The 19,449-nt window shown below is 40.8% G+C and overlaps 2 protein-coding genes across 7 annotated transcripts in view; one reads left to right on the top strand and one right to left on the bottom strand.

Moving 5' to 3' along the window:
* vwa8 (von Willebrand factor A domain containing 8) overlaps positions 1 to 8,113 on the bottom strand; it is a 135,555-nt gene extending 127,442 nt beyond the window's left edge. For both annotated transcript variants that reach the window (XM_047370333.1, XM_047370334.1), the window contains exon 1: positions 7,844 to 8,113. In XM_047370333.1, coding sequence (XP_047226289.1) covers positions 7,844 to 7,982 — 139 coding nt within the window. In that variant the 5' untranslated portion in view covers positions 7,983 to 8,113. The remainder of the gene's footprint in view (positions 1 to 7,843) is intronic.
* A 1,857-nt stretch (positions 8,114 to 9,970) lies between these two features.
* Positions 9,971 to 19,449, top strand: part of dgkh (diacylglycerol kinase, eta) — a 106,111-nt gene continuing 96,632 nt past the window's right edge. For 4 of the 5 annotated variants that reach the window (XR_007038955.1, XM_047370144.1, XM_047370151.1 and 1 more), the window contains exons 1-2: positions 10,573 to 10,732; positions 11,554 to 11,721. Coding sequence is in view for 4 of the 5 variants with exons in the window: in XM_047370144.1 (XP_047226100.1) it covers positions 10,685 to 10,732; positions 11,554 to 11,721 (216 nt within the window). In the remaining variant the exon portion in view is untranslated. Of the gene's footprint in view, positions 10,118 to 10,572; positions 10,733 to 11,553; positions 11,722 to 19,449 lie in introns of those variants that run through there. The other variant, XM_047370145.1, reaches the window with a different exon arrangement.

Here is a 19,449-nt window from a genome sequence, read left to right as displayed (position 1 = left end):
AAATGGATTTTGGATTTTTACTAGGCCATTCTGAAATATGGATATGCTTTGATCTAAACAATTCCATTGTAGCTCTTGCTGTAGGTTTAGGGCTGTTGCCCTGCTGGAAAGTGAACCTCCATTCTCAAGTTTTTTTCAGCCTCTAAAAGGTTTTCTTCCAGGACTGTTCTGGATTTAGCTCCTTCCATCTTCTTTCAGCTCTGACCAGCTTCCCTGTCCATACTGAAGAAAAACATAACATAATGCTACCACCATAATGTTTCACAGTGGAGATGTTGTGTTCAGGTTGATGTGCAGTGTTAGTTTTCCAGCACACATGGTATTTCAGTTGTAGGCCTGACCAGAGCACCTTCCTCTACATGTTTCCTGTGTCCCCTATATGGCTTGTGACAAACTGAACTTCTATGGCTTTACTTTAACAATAGAGGTTAAGGTTGACTGCTATGTCTTGATAGGTTTGCCAGGCTCTCTCCTTTTCAGAGATCTATGAGATGTTTAAAGCTTGGAATATTTTTAGAAGCTACAGGGGCTGGACAATGAAACTGAAACTCCTGTCATTTTAGTGTGGGAGGTTTCATGGCTAAATTGGACCAGCCTGGTAGCCAGTCTTCATTGATTGCACATTGCACCAGTAAGAGCAGAGTGTGAAGGTTCCATTAGCAGGGTAAGAGCACAGTTTTGCTCAAAATATTGAAATGCACACAACATTATGGGTGACATACCAGAGTTCAAAAGAGGACAGATTGTTGGTGCACGTCTTGCTGGCGCATCTGTGACCAAGACAGCAAGTCTTTGTGATGTATCAATGCAATACATACAGCAAGACTGGTGAAAGATTGGTTTAATGAACATGAAAGTGAAGTTGAACATCTCCCATGGCCTGCACAGTCACCAGATCTAAATATTATTGAGCCACTTTGGGGTGTTTTGGAGGAGCGAGTCAGGAAACGTTTTCCTCCACCAGTATCACGTAGTGACCTGGCCACTATCCTGCAAGAAGAATGGCTTAAAATCCCTCTGACCACTGTGCAGGACTTGTATATGTCATTCCCAAGATGAATTGACACTGTATTGGCTGCAAAAGGAGGCCCTACACCATACTAATAAATTATTATGGTCTAAAACCAGGTGTTTCAGTTTCATTGTCCAACCCCAGTAACTCAGCTTTAAACTTCTCCACAACTTTCTACCTGAATGTTCCTTTCAGTTGACAGTAGCAGTACCTTCTAGCTGAAGGTAGCAGTACCTTCCACCTTATGACAGCAGTACCTTCTATTTAAGGGTAGCAGTACCTTTCACCTGAGAGTAGCAGTACCTTCTACCTGAACGTAGCACTACCTTCTACCTGAAGGTAGCAGTACCTTCTAGCTGAGGGTAGCATTACCTTCCACCTTATGACAGCAATACCTTCTATTTAAGGGTAGCAGTAACTTTCAGCTGAGGGTAGCAGTACCTTCTACCTGAAGGTAAGGTAAGGTAGGTAAGTTTATTTATATAGCGCTTTTCAGCAACGAGACACTCAAAGCTCTGTACATACAATTATAATACAATCACAAAGAAAAACACAGATACAGACACAGAAAAACAAATCAAATGATAAAATCAAACAACAGAGGTAATTAAAAAAATAAATAAATAAATAAAGAGAATAGAATGATGGATAAGGAAATGAAAGGAAAATTGGACTGAAAACATAAGTAATTATGCTTAGATGGCACAGTCAAAGGCCACTCTAAACAAATAAGTTTTTTATCTTGATTTAAAGCAATTTAGGGTTTCGGCGCTTTTACAGTTTTCTGGGAGTCTATTCCAGATTAGTGGAGCATAAGAGCTAAAAGCTGCTTCTCCATGTTTAGTTCTGGTTTTGGGTATGCAGAGTAGATTTGAGCCAGAAGACCTAAGAGGTCTGGGTGGTTGAAACACAGACAACAAGTCAGTAATGTATTTTGGTGCTAAGCCATTCAGTGATTTATAGACTAACAGAAGTATTTTAAACTCTATTCTCTGAGCTACAGGGAGCCAGTGTAGGGACTTTAGAACCGGGGTGATGTGCTCCACTTTCTTAGTTCTAGTGAAGACGCGGGCAGCAGCATTCTGGATCAACTGCAGCTGTCTGATCGACTTTTTAGGCAGACCTGTGAAGACACCGTTGAAGTAATCAATTCTACTAAAGATGAACGCATGAATTAGTTTTTCAAGGTCCAGCTGAGACATTAGTCCTTTAATCCTGGAGATGTTCTTTAGGTGATAGAAGGCCGACCTTGTTACTGTGCCTCTGAAGGTTCAGGTCTGAGTCCATCACTACACCCAGGTTTCGAGCCTGACTGGTGGTTTCTAGCTGTATTAACTGAAGCTGTGTGCTGACTTTTAAACGCTCTTCCTTTGGTCCAAAGATTATTACTTCAGTTTTGTTTTGATTCAGCTGAAGACATTTTTGGCACATCCATGCATTGATTTTTCCTAAGCATTTACCCAGCGCTTGAATGGGTTTATAGTCACCTGGTGACATCATAACATATAGCTGTGTGTCGTCTGCATAGTTACGATAAATTACGTTGTTGTTTATTAAAATCTGAGTAAGGGGGAGCATGTAGATATTGAATAGGAGGAGCCCTAAGATGGATCCTTGGGGAACACCACATGTGATTTTTGTGCTCTCTGATGTAAGGTTACCTACTGACACAAAAAAGTCCCTGTCCTTCAAGTAGGATTTAAACCAGTTGAGTGCTGTACCAGAAAGGCCGACCCAGTTTTCCAGGCGCTCTAATAAAATGGAGTGATCAACAGTGTCGAATGCTGCACTAAGGAGCAATAATACCAGCACTGTGGTTCTTCCACAGTCTGCATTTATACGGATGTCATTGAAGACCTTGACAAGAGCAGTCTCTGTACTGTGGTGAGCAGGAAGCCTGACTGGAAGACATCGAAGTGATTGGTCATTGTTAGGAAGTTGTTTAACTGCTGAAACACAGCTTTTTCAATAATCTTACTGATGAAGGGGAGGTTTGATAATTGCTGTTTTCAGGGCCTGGGGGAAAACACCTGACAAAAGGGACGTGTTTATTATTTGTGTTAAATCAGATGTTATTACAGGCAAAGATTTCTTAAGGAAAGCTGTGGGTAAAACATTGAGACAGCAGGAAGAAGAGCTTAGTTGCTGTACGATTTCTTCTAAGATTTTGTAGTTTATTTGGTGAAATTGGGAAATTTTGTCAAAATCAGTTCTAGTTGGAGACAACATTGGTACTGGAGTTGATGTGGATGTGCTGACTGCCCCTCTGACCTTTTGGGTTTTTTCAGTAAAGAATTTAGCAAATTCATTGCAGGCCCTGGTAGAGTGGAGTTCAGATGCTACAGTTACAGGAGGGTTTGTTAACCTGTCGACCGTGACAAATAATGCATGAGCATTGTTTATGTTTTTGCTGATGATCTCAGAAAATAAAGATTACCTTGCATTTTTCAGTTGTAAGTTATATCTGTATAGTCTCTCTTTATAGATAATATAGTGAACCTGGAGTCCAGTCTTTCGCCACCTGCGTTCAGCTTTTCGACACTCATTTCTTTCACTTCTGACTGGTAGAGTACTTCTCCACGGAGACATTTTCTTCCCAGAAATGATTTTCCCTTAAATTTAGCAATTGAATCAATGATGTCTGAGATTTTAGAATGAAAGTTATCTACCAGCTCATCTACAGTGTTACAGGGCAAAGTGGAGGTAGAAGAGTAAATCTGGTTAAAGGTTTCAGCAGCACCGTCCTTAAAGATGCGTTTTCTTATCATGTCTCTTTGGCAAACTGAGTCATTGGAGATGATGCTTTCAGAAATAACAGAAAAGTAGTCAGATAGGGCAACATCAGTTACAGACACCTTGGAAATGTTTAGACCCTTAATGATGATCAAGTCCAAAATATGTCCCTGTTTGTGCGTTTGCTGTTTAACATGTTGAGTCAAACCAACATTTCTAAGAGTGTCACATAGATCTATTGTACTTCTGTCTTCAGGATTGTCCATGTGAATGTTGAAGTCTCCCACAATAATTAAACAGTCATAATCAACACAAATCACAGATAAAAGCTCATTAAAATCACTGATAAAGTTTGTTTTGGACTTAGGGGTCCTGTAAATATTCAAGAACATGGTTTGGACAGGGCTCTTTACCCGGAGGGCCAAATATTCAAAAGAGTCAAATCTGCCCAGAAATACATTTTTACACTCTAATAAATCTTTAAACAAAGTGGCCACCCCTCCATCTTTTCTTTGCTGTCTGCTCTCACAAAGAAAATTGTAGTTCGGAGGTGTCGCCTCTATCAGAATGGGAGCTTCATTAAATTCATGTAACCATGTTTCTGTTAAAAACATAACATCAAGATCGTGGTCAGTAATGAAGTCATTGATTAAAAATTATTTCCCTGACAAAGATCTAATGTTCAGTAAAGCCAGTTTATATGACTTAGTTGCAGATATTAACTCTGTGTCTGGATGTACCTGACAGTTTATGGCTTTTGTTGATTGTTTATAACTGTCTCTTATCCTTTTGGCTTTGTTCTTTCTGTCACATATAAGCACAGAGATTTTATAACTATCTCCTATTAGGGGCCCAAGTTTTTCTTGGACATGCTCATTTCTGATAGAGTTACCACTGGGGCCCAGACTGTATCACAGAGAAGTGATTTGAAGGTCCTGATAGATTAGGAGGTGGTGGAGGTCTGCGGCATTTGGAAGATGTTGGTTTAGTAGCAGGGCCTTGGCCACGGGGGGTGTTGAATGGAGAAGATGTCAGAGCCATTTGGGTCACGATTTTAAGAGCTCCTTTCATGTTATCAGAATCCAGTAAAGCAAAAAGCAGGCTCAGTGGGGAGATGGGAGAGTTCTGTGCGGTCTGGGTCGGGGTCTGGGGTGAGGGGGGGTTTACCAGGGGTGTCGGTCTGGGTTTGGGGGGAGGGGGGGTATAACAGGGGGGTCCACTTCTCCTGTGGATTTCGACGGGGAGACCTTTTGTGATGACCTCTCTCTCTCAGCCAACTGGCTGATTGTTTCTGCTGGAGCTGTTGGATGCAGCGTTATCATTGTTGTTGATACTCCATGTTTTCTGCTGAAGGTCGAAGCTGCTGGTGGATTATTTACTGACTAGAAGAGATTAGATGTGAGACGTCTGGCTCCTGGCTTGTTCAAACAGAAACCATCTTGCTTGAAGAGTTGTCTTTTTTCCCAAAAAATATTAAAGCTGTCGATGAAGTTCTCAGGTGTGGTGGCACATGTTTTTTTCAACCACTTATTTATCATCAGAAGTCTGGAAAAAACCTCATCTCCCCAGAAAATCGGTGCAAAGGGTCCGCTGAGAAACACTTTGATATGGAGACCTCCAACAATATTCAGAAGACGAGTGAAATCCTCCTTCAGTCTTTCTGATTTTTTCTTAGCCACATCATCCATGGCTCCACAGTGTAAAATAAGGTTTTCTAGAGACGGACACTTTTCTGTTATTGCAAGAATATTCTCTGAGATATCAGAGACCATGTTACTGGTACCAATCATAACTTCTGTGTTTTTCTTGTTGCAGAAGTTTTTAATCCCATCCACAGCTGTGTTGCCCACTATTAGGGTTCTTGGTCTGGTGAGGTGCTTTTTCTCTGGCAATTTAGGAGAAGACTGTTTAGAATGAAGGTTGTTCTCAAACCATTTTTTTTGTTCTCAGAAGATGGATCATTTTCCTGGTTTTCATTCTGTAGTGGAGCAAATCTGTTTTGGAGGGGAATTCCATTATTTCCAGCTGTCTCACTCCTATCAGTTGTTGTAACAGCAGCTCGCTGTCGAAGTCTCCTTTTCCCAGGGGAAATGGGGGCATTTCTCTGTAATTCTGGCCATTTTAATTTCTTTAATTGCTGAGATCTTCCAGTGAGTCATCCACCTTGATTTTTTGGGCATGCCCATAAAACATGCCAGGGGGGTCTGCCAATAGGTTAATTCTCAGTGTTCTGATTGCCGGCTGAGTCGTTGAGCTGGCTGTCACTGTTTGGGATCACAGGCAGAGTTGAATCATCGCTGTACCCCATATTCACTTCTAGTCGGTGGATGCTCATCTCCAAAACAGCCAATTTCTGTAAAGGTTTGTCGAAGTCCTCTGTGGTGCAGGGAGGCATTTTGTGCTGATTAGCTGGCGTCAACTTGTTCTGCTTTTGAGTTCGATTATAAAAACATTTAAAAAAAAAAGGTAGCAGTACCTTCTAGCTGAGGGTAGCAGTACCTTCTACCTTATGACAGCAATACCTTCTATTTAAGGATAGCAGTACCTTTCAGCTCAGGGTAGCAGTACCTTCTAGCTGAAGGTAGCAGTACCTTCTAGCTGATGACAGCAGTACCTTCTACTTGAGGGATCGGTACTTTTTAGCTGAGGGTGGCAGTACTTTCTACCTGAGGTACTGCTGCCCTCAGCCTGAAGGTACTGCTACCCTTCTAGCTGAGGGTAGCATTACCTTCTGGCTGAGGACAGCAGTACCTTCTAGCTGATGACAGCAGTACTTTCTATTTGAGGGTAGCAGTACCTTTTAGCTGAGCGTGGCAGTACCTTCTACCTGAAGGTACCAGTAGCTTCTAGCTGAGTGTAGCAGTACATTGTATCTGAAGGTAGCAGTACCTTTTAGATGAGGGTAGCAGTACCTTCTACCTTATGGCAGCAGTACCTTCTACTTGAGGGTAGCAGTATCTTTCAGCTGAAGGTAGCAGTACCTTCTACCTAAAGGCAGCTGTACCTTCTAGCTGAAGGTAGCAGTCCCTTTTACCGGATGACAGCAGTACCTTCAACTTGAGGGTAGCAGTACCTTCTACTTGAATGTTGTTGTACCTTTTAGCTGAGGGTAGCAGTACCTTCTAGCTGATGATAGCAGTACATTTTAGCTGAGGGTAGCAGTTGTGGTGTAATGCGCTTTGGGGTCTCTGGGGACTTGATAAAGCATTATACAAGTGCAGGCCATTTACCATTTTACTTGAGGGTAGCAGTACCTTCTACCTGAGTACAGCAGTTTAAAAACAGTAACTAGTGGAAGCTTCTAATCAGCAAGGATACTTTTCACCTTGTTAAAGGATATTTGTTTATGTGTTCCAAGTTAACCAGACTATTGCCTAGCAGCTTACTGGCAGTGGTCACATTTTTTCTGTGTTCTTTTGTGCTTCTGATATGCGACCAAACCAGCATGTAATGCAACTAGTTAAAACACTCTCTAAAAAGTGCTAAAAAACATCTTTTCTTTTTTTACAGGTGACATCAAATAAAAACAGCTTTTTCAGAGAGTAACAGCAGGTGGGACTTCTCACACTAATTAAAAAACTTATCCAACACTGGACCAGGTTCCTGCCTGGTGTTCTGGAAAAGGCACGCCAGGGCTGTATCATCAGCTAGCTTGATTAGGTACCTGTCAGGGAGGGCACTGAGGCAGGTGTTTGTATACAGAATAAATAACTAAATAAAGGGGATAACACGCATACTGATAAACAAAAATACAAGTATGGGAATAATTTTCAGCTAAAACTGAAAAACAAGTTAGGCCTGTCAACAGAAAAGAGTAAATGACCTTTCACCTTGAAACTAGTTCAGTTGCTGACCGTGCTGTATCCTTCAAGTTATACTTGCGTCAATCGTCACAGTGGTTTTACATCTACCACGATGAACTACAATCAGGTGTTTGGTTGTGCAGTAAACTAAAGCAGAGAAGCAGGCTGTTGGTTTGGCCCCTCTGACTCCTTATTCCAGTAATAAAGAATCAAAATTAAAACTAACAGGCTCACTGATCCTTCCTCTACTGGGCTTTCCAGAAACGTTACCACTAGAGTTCAGTCTGTAGATTACCTGAGGATGTGCTTACAAGTTTGACCTCATGGGATCTCCACATCCAGCCATCCCGACCCAGGACCGAACCCAGAATGTTCCGCACCCTTCTAGAGGCCACCGCCGCCGCTGTGCCGCCACGTAACAGCTGGTAGTGCATTCTGCAGCTTCTTGCGTTGTTCTTATAGAACAAAAAGCTCCAGGTTTGGGTCACTCCACGGGCTGGAACGGCCTTATTCCCATTTCATAACATCTGTCAACTCATACTCCCGCCGGAGCCGGAGGAAAATAACGGAGGGACAGAGAAGTCCCAGGCTAAAGTGTTCCGATGAATATCAGTTATGTGAAGAACAGTTCCGCTGTTTCAGCTCAGACAGGATCTGGCATTTTTGTTGCGCCATTTACTGTTATTACAAAAACACATAGTAATACTGAATAACTACCACATACTGTAAGCTGAAAATGTCTTGGAAAAAGAGGCAGACGCACTAACAGCACATTTTTATTGCAGATCTTTAGCCATAAAATCAGAATAAAACCCAGATTATTGTGCTCCTAAAAGGGTTATTTACATGACAATAACTATCTTTCATCAAGCTAAATCTAAAAAATATCTTCCTCCTTAAACTTCACTAGCTAATTCTTTCGTTATTTTATTTTATTTTATCTATTATTTTTTAAATATTTTATCCAGAATTTTGTCTCATTGATTTTGTTTTTTTTTTTTTTAGTTTAATGTTATTTATCTTTTAAATATAGTTTTGGTTCACTCTAGATTATATTTTATTTTATGTTTTATCTCTGTTGATTTGTGCATTTTATTGCGTTTTTATTATTTATGTTTTGCTTGTATCTTCATTTGGTGATTCATCAGCTCCATTGTCTAACAACAATTCTTATTTTCTAGACTTAGTTTAGAATGTTTCAATTTGATTGCTGATTGTTGTTTATATGCAATTTCTCTTGTTTTTTTTTTTTTGTTTTTTTATCTCCCTAAAAACATTTTGTTACATTTAACTTTATGGAAAGTGCTTCATAAAAAAATATTGATTGATTGATTGATTGATTGATTGATGGACACTGAAATATTTCCTAAATAATTATACTTCATGATGGCACATCCTATTATGATACCATCATAACATTTGTATTGCTGTACATACATAAAAATTCTATTTAGTGTTTTTTCCTTCATGTTCTATTGTATGTATTGTGATTGCTGTGTAAAAAGGACTTCATTCAAACTATTACACAGTTTAGCAAGTATTTGTCACACTGTTGAGGGCTAATTTTATATTTGACTTTCACATTTTGAATAAAATTGCAAAAAATTTTACTTAGATATTCCCAAATGAAATCTTTGCTTAAAAGCCACCCAGATTTGCCTTTAAATATTGGCTAATGGAAAACACACTTTCAAAAGATGAAGTGATTCAAATGTTCATAGATTTATTTGCCATTTATCTAAAATGTTATTAAAAAAAAAGAATAACTTTGTAAAACTAATAAACAAAATTATAATTGCTAAAAATACAGAATGAATTGTTCATCATTTAGTGGCATTTTGTAAAAGGGGAATTGTTCAATCATACATTTTTTATACATAAGTGTGGAGGTTCAAACGTGCCACAATTCAATAAATAAATTAAGAAATCACTATGTAAACTTACTATTTAATGTGCCTTTAATTAATTAAACTTACAATATAAATACATAGATAATGTATTAAAAATACAACACATTAAATAAACTGCTATTAAAATCGCCATTTGAAAACAGCATTGTTTTGTTTCTGTCCCTTATGTTAAAATTTATTTGGTGCTCTGAAATATTTCAGTTTGACCAAAAGCAAAAAGAGGACCTGTACCCTGAGAACCTGTAAGGGCACAAATACTTTTTCAATAACACAGTAAGTTTTAATATACTTTTCTAAGTTATTTGATTATTTTAACATATTTCTTTCTTTCCATTTTTTTTAATATTACATATGAAAAATATTTAATGATTTGTTTATTTAGGCCTTGACATGGTGGCAACCAGCTGGCATTTTAAGTTAATTTTGAGTCAGGTAGTTGAGTTGGATAACCGTTGAATTTTGTTTTGATTTTGCAAATCTAACCACCGTTGAAATAGCAACGTCATTTCTACATCATGTATCATCATGTCTGGAAGTTGGAACAATGTTATTTTTCAAATGACATATTTTAGCAACATTTTTAAAAGTCATGTTTGTAAAAGTAATGTTGATTAGACATACAGCTCAAAACCTGTTGATATTTCAATGCTGAATCCATGGTGAGTTAACAACACCAATTCAACTGTTTGGTGTTCAATATTGTTTTGTGGTTGAATTCGTGTTTTTTCTTAAACTGACATTATGTCAACATTTAAACGATTAATGTCAGTTTAATGCCAGCTAGGAACGTTGGCGCTCGACATTACTATGGTGTCCAAACTGAATCAGAAAAATGAGATATCTTCATATTTTTGACTAATATATTTGAATATATCTTCCTGCGGGGACGTACTTTTACAGAACTTCTCGCACTTTTTATGCTGTTTGACTTTTGTCTCGTGCAGCGCAGAAACGCGCGCGGCACTTGAGAGAAAAAAAGTAAGAAGAAGAAAAGCGAGCAGCAGGAGAAGAGAGGCCACGGACAGAGCCGAGAAGGAGGGAGGGTGAGAGAGAAGAGAGTGGTGGGAGTGGTGGGAGAACACGGACAGGGCTCCACGTCCAGCTTCTCCACACGGGGGGTGGCGAAGAGCCAAGGCGGCGAAGCAGGTTGCTGAATTCCTCCACCTTTTTCCCTGTTTTGTTTCCTCTCTTTTGCCCGGAGCGGACGCAGAACGAAGTCTGGAACTATGGAGGATGTGTACCCCTTCAGCCGCAGCCCTGTCTGGGAGGAACTGGTTAGTAAAAAGTCCAACACCGTTCGCTTCTCACTTCGGTCGTTCTGTTCGGGTTTTCCCCGAAGAAAAGTGAACAGTTGGATTTGTTTCTATGAATACTGAGGCGTAACTGTGAGGTTTTGGTGTGGAAATGTTTCTTTAATCTCAGAGCAGTCGTGTTTGAAGCTTATTCTTTTGTCGCTGAGATTTTCTATAACTAAATAGGATTTAATTGTCAGGTGTCTTTTGTTCTGTTTAGGAAAGACGAAGTATGTAAATGCTAAATGTCTATTTGAATCTATCGGGCTTTAATGACTGCTTTTGTTTAACGAGTTTAAGTGTTCTTGTTCTGAAGTAGCCTATCTCTTCTGTTAGCGCAGTTGCAGTTTAGTTTTTAGTGATCTTTCTTTAACTGCTGTTTCTAACACAATCTCTGATCTTCGCTTCATACAGTTGAGTTATAGTTAAATAAATGTAGTGTGACTCCGGTTAGTGGCGCTGTCTTTGTGGGTGTTAGAATAAAACAGCCACTAGGGTCTGCCCTGCCACGGTACAGACCACTGGCTGACGGAGTGGATGAGGCGGTCTCTGGATGGGGACTAGCCGCGCACGCTGCAGCCATAGCAGCGTCTATCTGCCCGAGCGGCGGGGAAGCGTGGAGTCTTCCCCATCTAGTCCCTTATGCGTCCACCAGCCCACGCAGATCCCAGAAAGCGTCCTTATCTCAGAGACGTGGGGAGATGACAGCGAGGAGAGACGTTTCCTCTCGCCTTAAGGAGAGGAAGGGAGCGACGGAGCGACCGAAGTATAACCCCGATTGGTTTTATCCCTGTCCCCGACAGGAGCCGGAGAAAGGGGCTGTCTCGACTGCCGCGGGGGTCCATGCCCATGTAGTGGGTGCTGTCGCCGGCACCGGTGCGGCGGACGAGTCCTCCGACAGCGAGGCAGAGCAGGAAGGCCCCCAGAAACTGATCCGGAAAGTGTCCACCTCTGGACAGATCAGGAGCAAGGTAAGAAATCCCAGTCTCTTTAAGGGTTGTGTAGATATTTAAATAGCTTTTCTGTCACATACACCCACAGTTCACCCCTCCGGGTTATCCCCCAGCAGCCAAGCTGTCCAGACTGCTGTCTGACTTGTAATGTTATCAAAGTCCTGGTGTAAACATTCAACAGATCTATGCATGTGTTCAGCATATGAGTTCTGCTGATGTTGAGGAAGCAATGAAACATATTATCTGGGTATTCCTGTCCATCTCTGTTCTGCATGGCAAAACTGCAGTCAGACATTAAGATGCAAGTTTCTTAAAAACTTGATAAGACCTGTTGCTGGTAGGACACATCTCAGTGAGGATCGTACAATACATCTTCTAGTGGAGCTGAAGACAACCTTGCTTTTGCTATGACATTAATATTTTCCCTGCATATGCATTTATATGTTAGCACAGTTGCCCTGCAGCAAGGGCTGCGGTTTGAATGTTCTCCCTATCCATGTGTGGGTTGTCTCCTGGTACTTCTGCTACCCCCACAGTCCAGAAACATGGTTAACTGGTCTTTCCAAATTATTGGAATTGGAATTGGAATATTATTCGGCCTCCTTGCATTAATACTTTGTAGCTCCACCCTTTGCTTCAATTACAGCTGCAAGTCTCTTGGGGTATGTTTCTATCAGTTTTCACATCAAGAGACTGAAATTCTGGCCCATTCTTCCTTGCAAAACAGCTGGAGCTCAGTGAGGTTGGATGGAGAACGTTCGTGAACAGCAGTCTTCAGCTCTTTCCACAGATTCTCGATTGGATTCAGGTCTGGACTTTGACTTGGCCATTCCAACACCTGGATACGTTTATTTGTGAACATTCCATTATAGATTTGGCTTCATGTTTTGGATCATTGTCTTGTTGGAAGATAAATCTCTGTCCCAGTCTCAGGTCTCTTTCAGACTCCAACAGGTTTTCTTCCAGAATGGTCCTGTATTTGGCCCCATTCATCTTCCCATCAATTTTGACCATCTTCCCTGTCCCTCCTGATGAATAGCAGGCCCAAACCATGATGCTGCCACCACCATGTTTGACAGTGGGGGTGGTGTGTTCAGGGTGTTGAGCTGTGTTGCTTTTACGCCAAACATATCGTTTTGCATTGTGGCCAAACAGTTGGATTTTGGTTTCATCTGACCAGAGCACCTTCTTCCACATGTTTGGTGTGTCTCCCAGGTGGCTTGTGGCAAACTTTAAACAAGACTTTTTATGGATATCTTTGAGAAATGGCTTTCTTCTTGTCACTCTTCCATAAAGGCCAGATTTGTGCAGTGTACGACTGATTGTTGTCCTATGGACAGACTCTCCCACCTCAGCTGTAGATCTCTGCAGTTCATCCAGAGTGATCATGGACCTCTTGGCTGCATCTCTGATCAGTTTTCTCCTTGTTTGAGATGAAAGTTTAGAGGAACGGCCGGGTCTTGGTAGATTTGCAGTGGTCTGATACTCCTTCCATTTCAATATGATTGCTTGCACAGTGCTCCTTGGGATGTTTAAAGCTTGGGAAATCTTTTTGTATCCAAATCCGGCTTTAAACTTCTCCACAACAGTATCTTGGACCTGCCTGGTGTGTTCCTTGGTCTTCATGATGCTTTCTGTACTTTGAACAGAACCCTGAGACTATCACAGAGCAGGTGCATTTATACGGAGACTTGATTACACACAGGTGGATTCTATTTATCATCATCAGTCATTTGGGACAACATTGGATTATTCAGAGATCCTTACTGAACTTCTGGAGTGAGTTTGCTGCACTGAAAGTAAAGGGGCCGAATAATATTACACGCCCCACTTTTCAGTTTTTTATTTGTTAAAAAAGTTTGACACATCCAATAAATGTCATTCCACTTCATGATTGTGTCCCACTTGTTGTTGATTCTTCACAAAAAATTAGAATTTTATATCTTTATGTTTGAAGCCTGAAATGTGGCAAGAGGTTGAAAAGTTCAAGGGGGCTGAATACTTTTGCAAGGCACTGTACATGTATGACCAATTTCCTGCAGTACATCTGTGACTATTACAGCTCTCAGATCTTCTTCTCAGCAGCTTGTCATGGTGCTATATTACAGTACACACACACATCCACACATCTCTCACTCTCTTTTTTGTTTTTCTTTTATTGTTTTGGTTTGTTGCTTCTGTTTAAATTGAGAAATACATGTACGTACTGTAGGCTTCAGTGACTGGAAATATCAGGCAAATATTGGAAAAAGGTTTATGAATCTAAAAGTAAATCCTGGAATGGTAAATAGCCTGAACTTATATAACACTTTATCAAGTCCCCAGAGTCCCCAAAGTGCTTTATACTACAATCAGTCATCCACCCATTCATACACACATTCACACGCTGACCGTCGTAGACTACATTGTAGCCACAACTGCCCTGGAACACACTGACAAAAGCATACGGACAAAGCAACTACCATACAATCGGCACCACCGAGCCCTCTGACCACCATCAGCAGGCAAGGTGGGTGAAGTGTCTTGCCCAAGGACACAACAACTGAGACAGACTGAGTGGGGGTTTTGAACTGGCAACACACTGGTTACAGGACGAACTCCTACTACTGTTCCCACCATCGTCCCAAATTTTGGAAGAAAGTGCAATAGTATTATTACGACTATGTCATAACTAGCCTCCTTATTATCATTAGAAAAGATGAATTCATACCTCATGGTCTTAATATGTAAAATAATGGTCAACAGAAAGCTGTTCATGCAAGAAAATGAATAGATTAACTCATCCTCACTTGCTCCCCAAAATCATTTGGGATAAGTCCTTGTTATGCTGTAGTATTATTATTATTTTCTACAAAGCCAAAAGCAGCTAATGAGCACAGGTTTAAAGCTAGGTTTATACTTGACACATTGAACCGGATTCAAGGGTGCGCACACCACCAGTGATGCAATCACACTGTCCTCGCCCCTGTGCGTGGGCTCTGGAGATGTCGCGGCGCCTGCTTGAGCACCTCCGAATTTTTGCCACCGACGGTGCATCCATTCAGAATGAACGAAGTTGAAGGTGCAAACATTTCACCCACAAATAAATCTCTTCTTCATGATCAGGAAGAGAGCAACAGAAAAGAAAAATGACATACAAAAATGGGTAAGAGGAACATAAATGTGAGTTACAAAGTTAGAATGTATACATTAACAGTGTTTAAAGTGTTTATAGCTTTTTTACTGTTAAGAGTCCGAAATTGTATCAAGGTTCAGTTTTAGATCCTTTCTGTTTTACTCTTCCGAGTCTGAAACTTTGCAAAAAACAAGGTGTTTTCGATAGAGCACTCAGCCATTTTTGCTGTGTGACATTAAGCGTATTTTCTCTCTTTTACTACATTTCCACTACTTATGTGGCATACTGCCCCCTTTGTTTTCGGAGAATACTGCACCAAAGTCAGCGTCAGATATAAGTGCTTGTTCAGCCAAGTCCGGCGCTACACGCTAAACTGTGACTGTACATGAGTCTTTAGGTTTCTGAAGGTCCAGCTGAACACCGTGGTGTCATTGAGTGAGCTATCAACTCCTCTGTCTGACATTTGATATTTGGTCTAAACTGGGTCATCAACAGAATAATGATCCCAAAGACACAAGAAAACCTGTGTGAGCTAAATCTTTTCAGAAGATGGTTATTTGGATCTATTGGAACTATTGTTGTTAAAGGCTGTTTTATGGGTTGTATGTAGCTAACCTTATCACCCAGTTGAGTTTTAAAAAAACAACCAAATATTGTTATTTTTCTTTCTCACACCAATAATAACTATAATATTGTTTTCATACAACAGAAGATAAGATAGACGAGATGCTAGGTCAGAGACTGCACAACTGCTTCAGTCCTGCAGGACTTAACAAGTGGATGCTGCTCTAATTCTGTGACACCTAAGCTCACTTGGCACGCTTCTCCTCTGCACTATAAACGAGTTCCGTCTTCTCCCACAGCAAAGGACCCACTTAATTATTGACTGCAGCACTCCACCTGCCTACATTATTTAGAATGAAGCAGGTATATTTAGAAACTTTGAGCAAAGTAGTCTCTGGCCACACATATCCTATGCAAACACACATGTTCTCTTGTTCATGAAGCCCAACTTTTAACGCTTTGACCATTTACAGAACTTCTCACATGTTTTCTTTTGGCCTTGTTGTACCATGTGACCAAAATGAACCTGTTGCTATTGCAGTTTCAAGAGTTTCATAATAAAAGTAACTCTGAAATGAGTCATCCAGCAGTACACATACAGTACCTAACAAAAGTATTCATACACCTTGAACTTTTTCTCATTGTTTCATGTTACAACCACAAACCTCCATGTATTTTTTTGAGATTTTATGTGACTACCAACACAAAGTTATGCATGCTTGTGATGAGGAAGGAAAATCAAAGTCAGATAAAAATCTGAGCAGTGTGGCATGCATTTGTGGTGTGTATCTGAGTCAGTGCTTTGTAGAACCACCATTGGCTGCAGCTACAGCTGCAAAAATTCAAATTTATTAAGTATGTTGCACATGCAGAAAATTGTTGTATAGTCTTCTTTGGAAAAAAAACTGGAGCTCAACCAAATTGGACAGAGAATGTCTGTGAAGATCAGTTTTAAAGTCTTTCCACAAATACTCAATTGAATTTATGTCGGGGCTTTGACTAGACTATTCTAACACCTGAATATACCTTCATATAAACCATTCCATTTTAGCTTTAGCTGTATGTTTAAGGTCACTGTTCTAATGGAAGATGAACCTCTGCCTCTGTTTTTAACAGCCTCTGCCAAGTTTTTTTAAGGACTGCCCTGTATTTACCTCCATCGCCTTCCTCTTAACTGACCATCTTCCCTGTCCCTGTTAAAGAAGAGCATCTGCTACCATGACATTTCACGATGTGGATAATGTGCTCAGGTGGTGTGCATTGTTAGTGTTTTGCATGTAGGCCAAAAAGTTACAGTTAGGCCTTGTCTGGCTGTAAACTGCAAATTTGACATCTTGTGTCTTCCATTCAACAATGGCTTTCATATTGCCACCTTAACTAAAGGCTGGGTTGACAGATTGTCCCACCTGTTTATTCATTAGTTGACTCCTGGAGGCAGCGAGTTGCTGCCTTTTTAGGTGTGTCAGAGTAAACAGGGCTGAATATAAATACGCACCACACTTTTCATTTAAGATAAAAAGAATAAATAAATCTGAAAACCATGTATCATTTTCCTTCCATTTCACATTTATTCACTAGCTAGTGTTGGTCTACTGCATTAACCCCTATAAAGATGAAGTAGTTCAAGGCACTATATACTGAAGCAGGGTTCTTGCCACCCCAATTCCATGTAGCAGGCCGCTACGCTGAAATTAGGCCACTGTGCTTATTTTTTATGAGCATGGCGGGCCTTTGATTGACATCTGGCCTCGGCTGTAGCGCATGCGCTGTGTCTGCTCCCACTTCCTTTCCCCCTGTGCGACCACTAACAGTAAAATCATGTCAGCTTCGAAGGGTGGGTATAAACGGCGTCTTATCATACTGGGCCTGCAGAACAAAATCTCCGCCGACACTTTACACCACACTGCAGGTCACTCAAGAATCACTTCACCCTGCCATCACAATAGTATAAAGCACTTCTGCTGTAATTGTATCAGCGTGCTCAGCATGTTGACATTGTATGACAGAGGTCTCCTACTTTATCTGTGTGTGTGTGTGTTTGTGTGAGCTGTGACTTCCAAATGGATCACGCAGGCACTGACTCAGACTGTTGTTCCACTGGATTGTTTGCTTAACTCTGGACCCATGTGCATGTGTGTTTGCGGACCCACCACATTGTCCCCGCCCACCCCTTCTTTGTCTGCCATCTCCACGGTTGCTCTGGACAACCGTTTCTTCCATACTGGTCAACGCCGTGGCTGTGCTGTCTGCAAGACACATGGTTTGGATAATATGTCGCACCGTGACTAACCTGACTTAGTCTGATTAGCAGGATATTTTTGAAAGAATCGTGACTGGATATAATAAAAGACAGAGCGTGGGGAAAAAAGTGGACAACTACCTGGCAGATGTATCCTGCTTAACAAACCATTCAAAGTTACATGAAGCTTTCATATCCATGTTGGTTGGCTCTTGCTGGCACACTCCAAAGAATATATTTTTTGTAAACATTATGTAATTTATGGTAACCTGAAAAATCTTTATTTCAGCCTTTAGGCATGAAAGATGCATTTAGGTACCAATGATATTGACGGACTGATGAATGAACTCCTCCTGTACAGCTGTTACTAAGTTTTCCATCTATTTGCCTTTTGTCAAATAGTGTAATAAACACCAGGTGGAAAATCATTATATTGACAACTGCAAATAGTTGCTGTTTAGCAGCAGGCAGATGCTGAGATAAGAAAGTGGTTCTGCTTTCTGTCTGCCTGAAGTTCAGCGTTACAGTACCTTGTAAAAGTGTTCACACCCATTGGAATTTTCCCTATTTTGTCATGTTACCTGTAACAGGCACAGGCAAACGGCTGAAGGAGGATCAATAGAACCTAAATACAAGACAATCCTAAAAAACAAACTCTTCTGCAAAGGACTTGAGACTGGACTGGAGGATAATTTTCCAGCACAGTGACTCCAAACATACAAGCAGAGCTACAATGAAATGGATTGTATCAAGGTAGATTGATGTTTTAGAATGGATCAGTCAACGTACAGACCTAAATCTAATCAATCTATCAACGTAACTGAATATGTTGCAAGACTTGAAATCATGAATGCTCATCATCCAGTCTGACTGAGCTTGACTTGTTTTGCAACAAAGAATTGACAAGAAATTCAGTTTTAAGATGTGCAAAGCTGGTAGAGACAGACCCCAAAGGCCCTGCAGCTTTGATCACAGTGAATGGTGCTTCTCCTAATTCTGACTTAGGTTGACTCAATCCAAATGGATGCCAAACTATGCAGGTTGTTATCTGTAAACTTTTATAAAACCGCATGTCGCTTCCCTTCCACTTCACAATTATGCACGGCTTTGTGCTGCTCTATCACATAAAATCCTAATAAAATAGAAGGAAGTTTTCTGGTGTCACATGACAAAATGTGAAACGGTTGAAGAGATGTGAAAACGTTTGCAAGGCACTGGATCTCTCCTTGTGCAGAATCTCTCTCTCAATAATTGTTTTAAATGTATACAGTAATCAGACCAAAGTAAATCTGATCATCCAGCAGAAGAGAACTTCTACCATGCATGAATCTACCTGATGTGGAAGAGTGAATAAGTCTTTTCATAACCCCTGCTCTGCTGCCATCTCCACTCTCAGCTCCCACCCTGTCATTCTGTTGCAGAACAGAGCTTATAAATGTGTGACTAATACTGTGGTTTTGTGATTGAAAGCAGAGCTAATGGCATTCCACAGTGCTGCTGCTCTCCGAGCCTCTGAGTGATCCAGAGAAGATACATGCTGAGGCTTTTGCAGAGAAAGGAGGAGGTGTTGTAGGACGAGGTGACACTGAAATTTCCATTTATGGATATTTGGAACTGGCCTTTTAGATGCAAATTTGTGCGTTTATTTGGGGAGAGTAGTTGTCTCGCAACTGGAAAGCTGTAGGTTCATTCTTACTTGCTTCTGCGCCATGTTGATGTGCCCCTGGGCAAGGCACTAAACCCTATGTGGAAAGTGTTTTGGGTGGTTGGTATACCTAGGAGAGGGCTCTATACCATTGAGGATGTTAGGTTTAGATCTAAAATTTGT

The sequence above is a fragment of the Girardinichthys multiradiatus genome, chromosome 7 (assembly GCF_021462225.1).
Source record: "Girardinichthys multiradiatus isolate DD_20200921_A chromosome 7, DD_fGirMul_XY1, whole genome shotgun sequence".
NCBI classification, from domain to species: domain Eukaryota; kingdom Metazoa; phylum Chordata; class Actinopteri; order Cyprinodontiformes; family Goodeidae; genus Girardinichthys; species Girardinichthys multiradiatus.
This window is presented reverse-complemented; position numbering and strand designations above follow the sequence as displayed.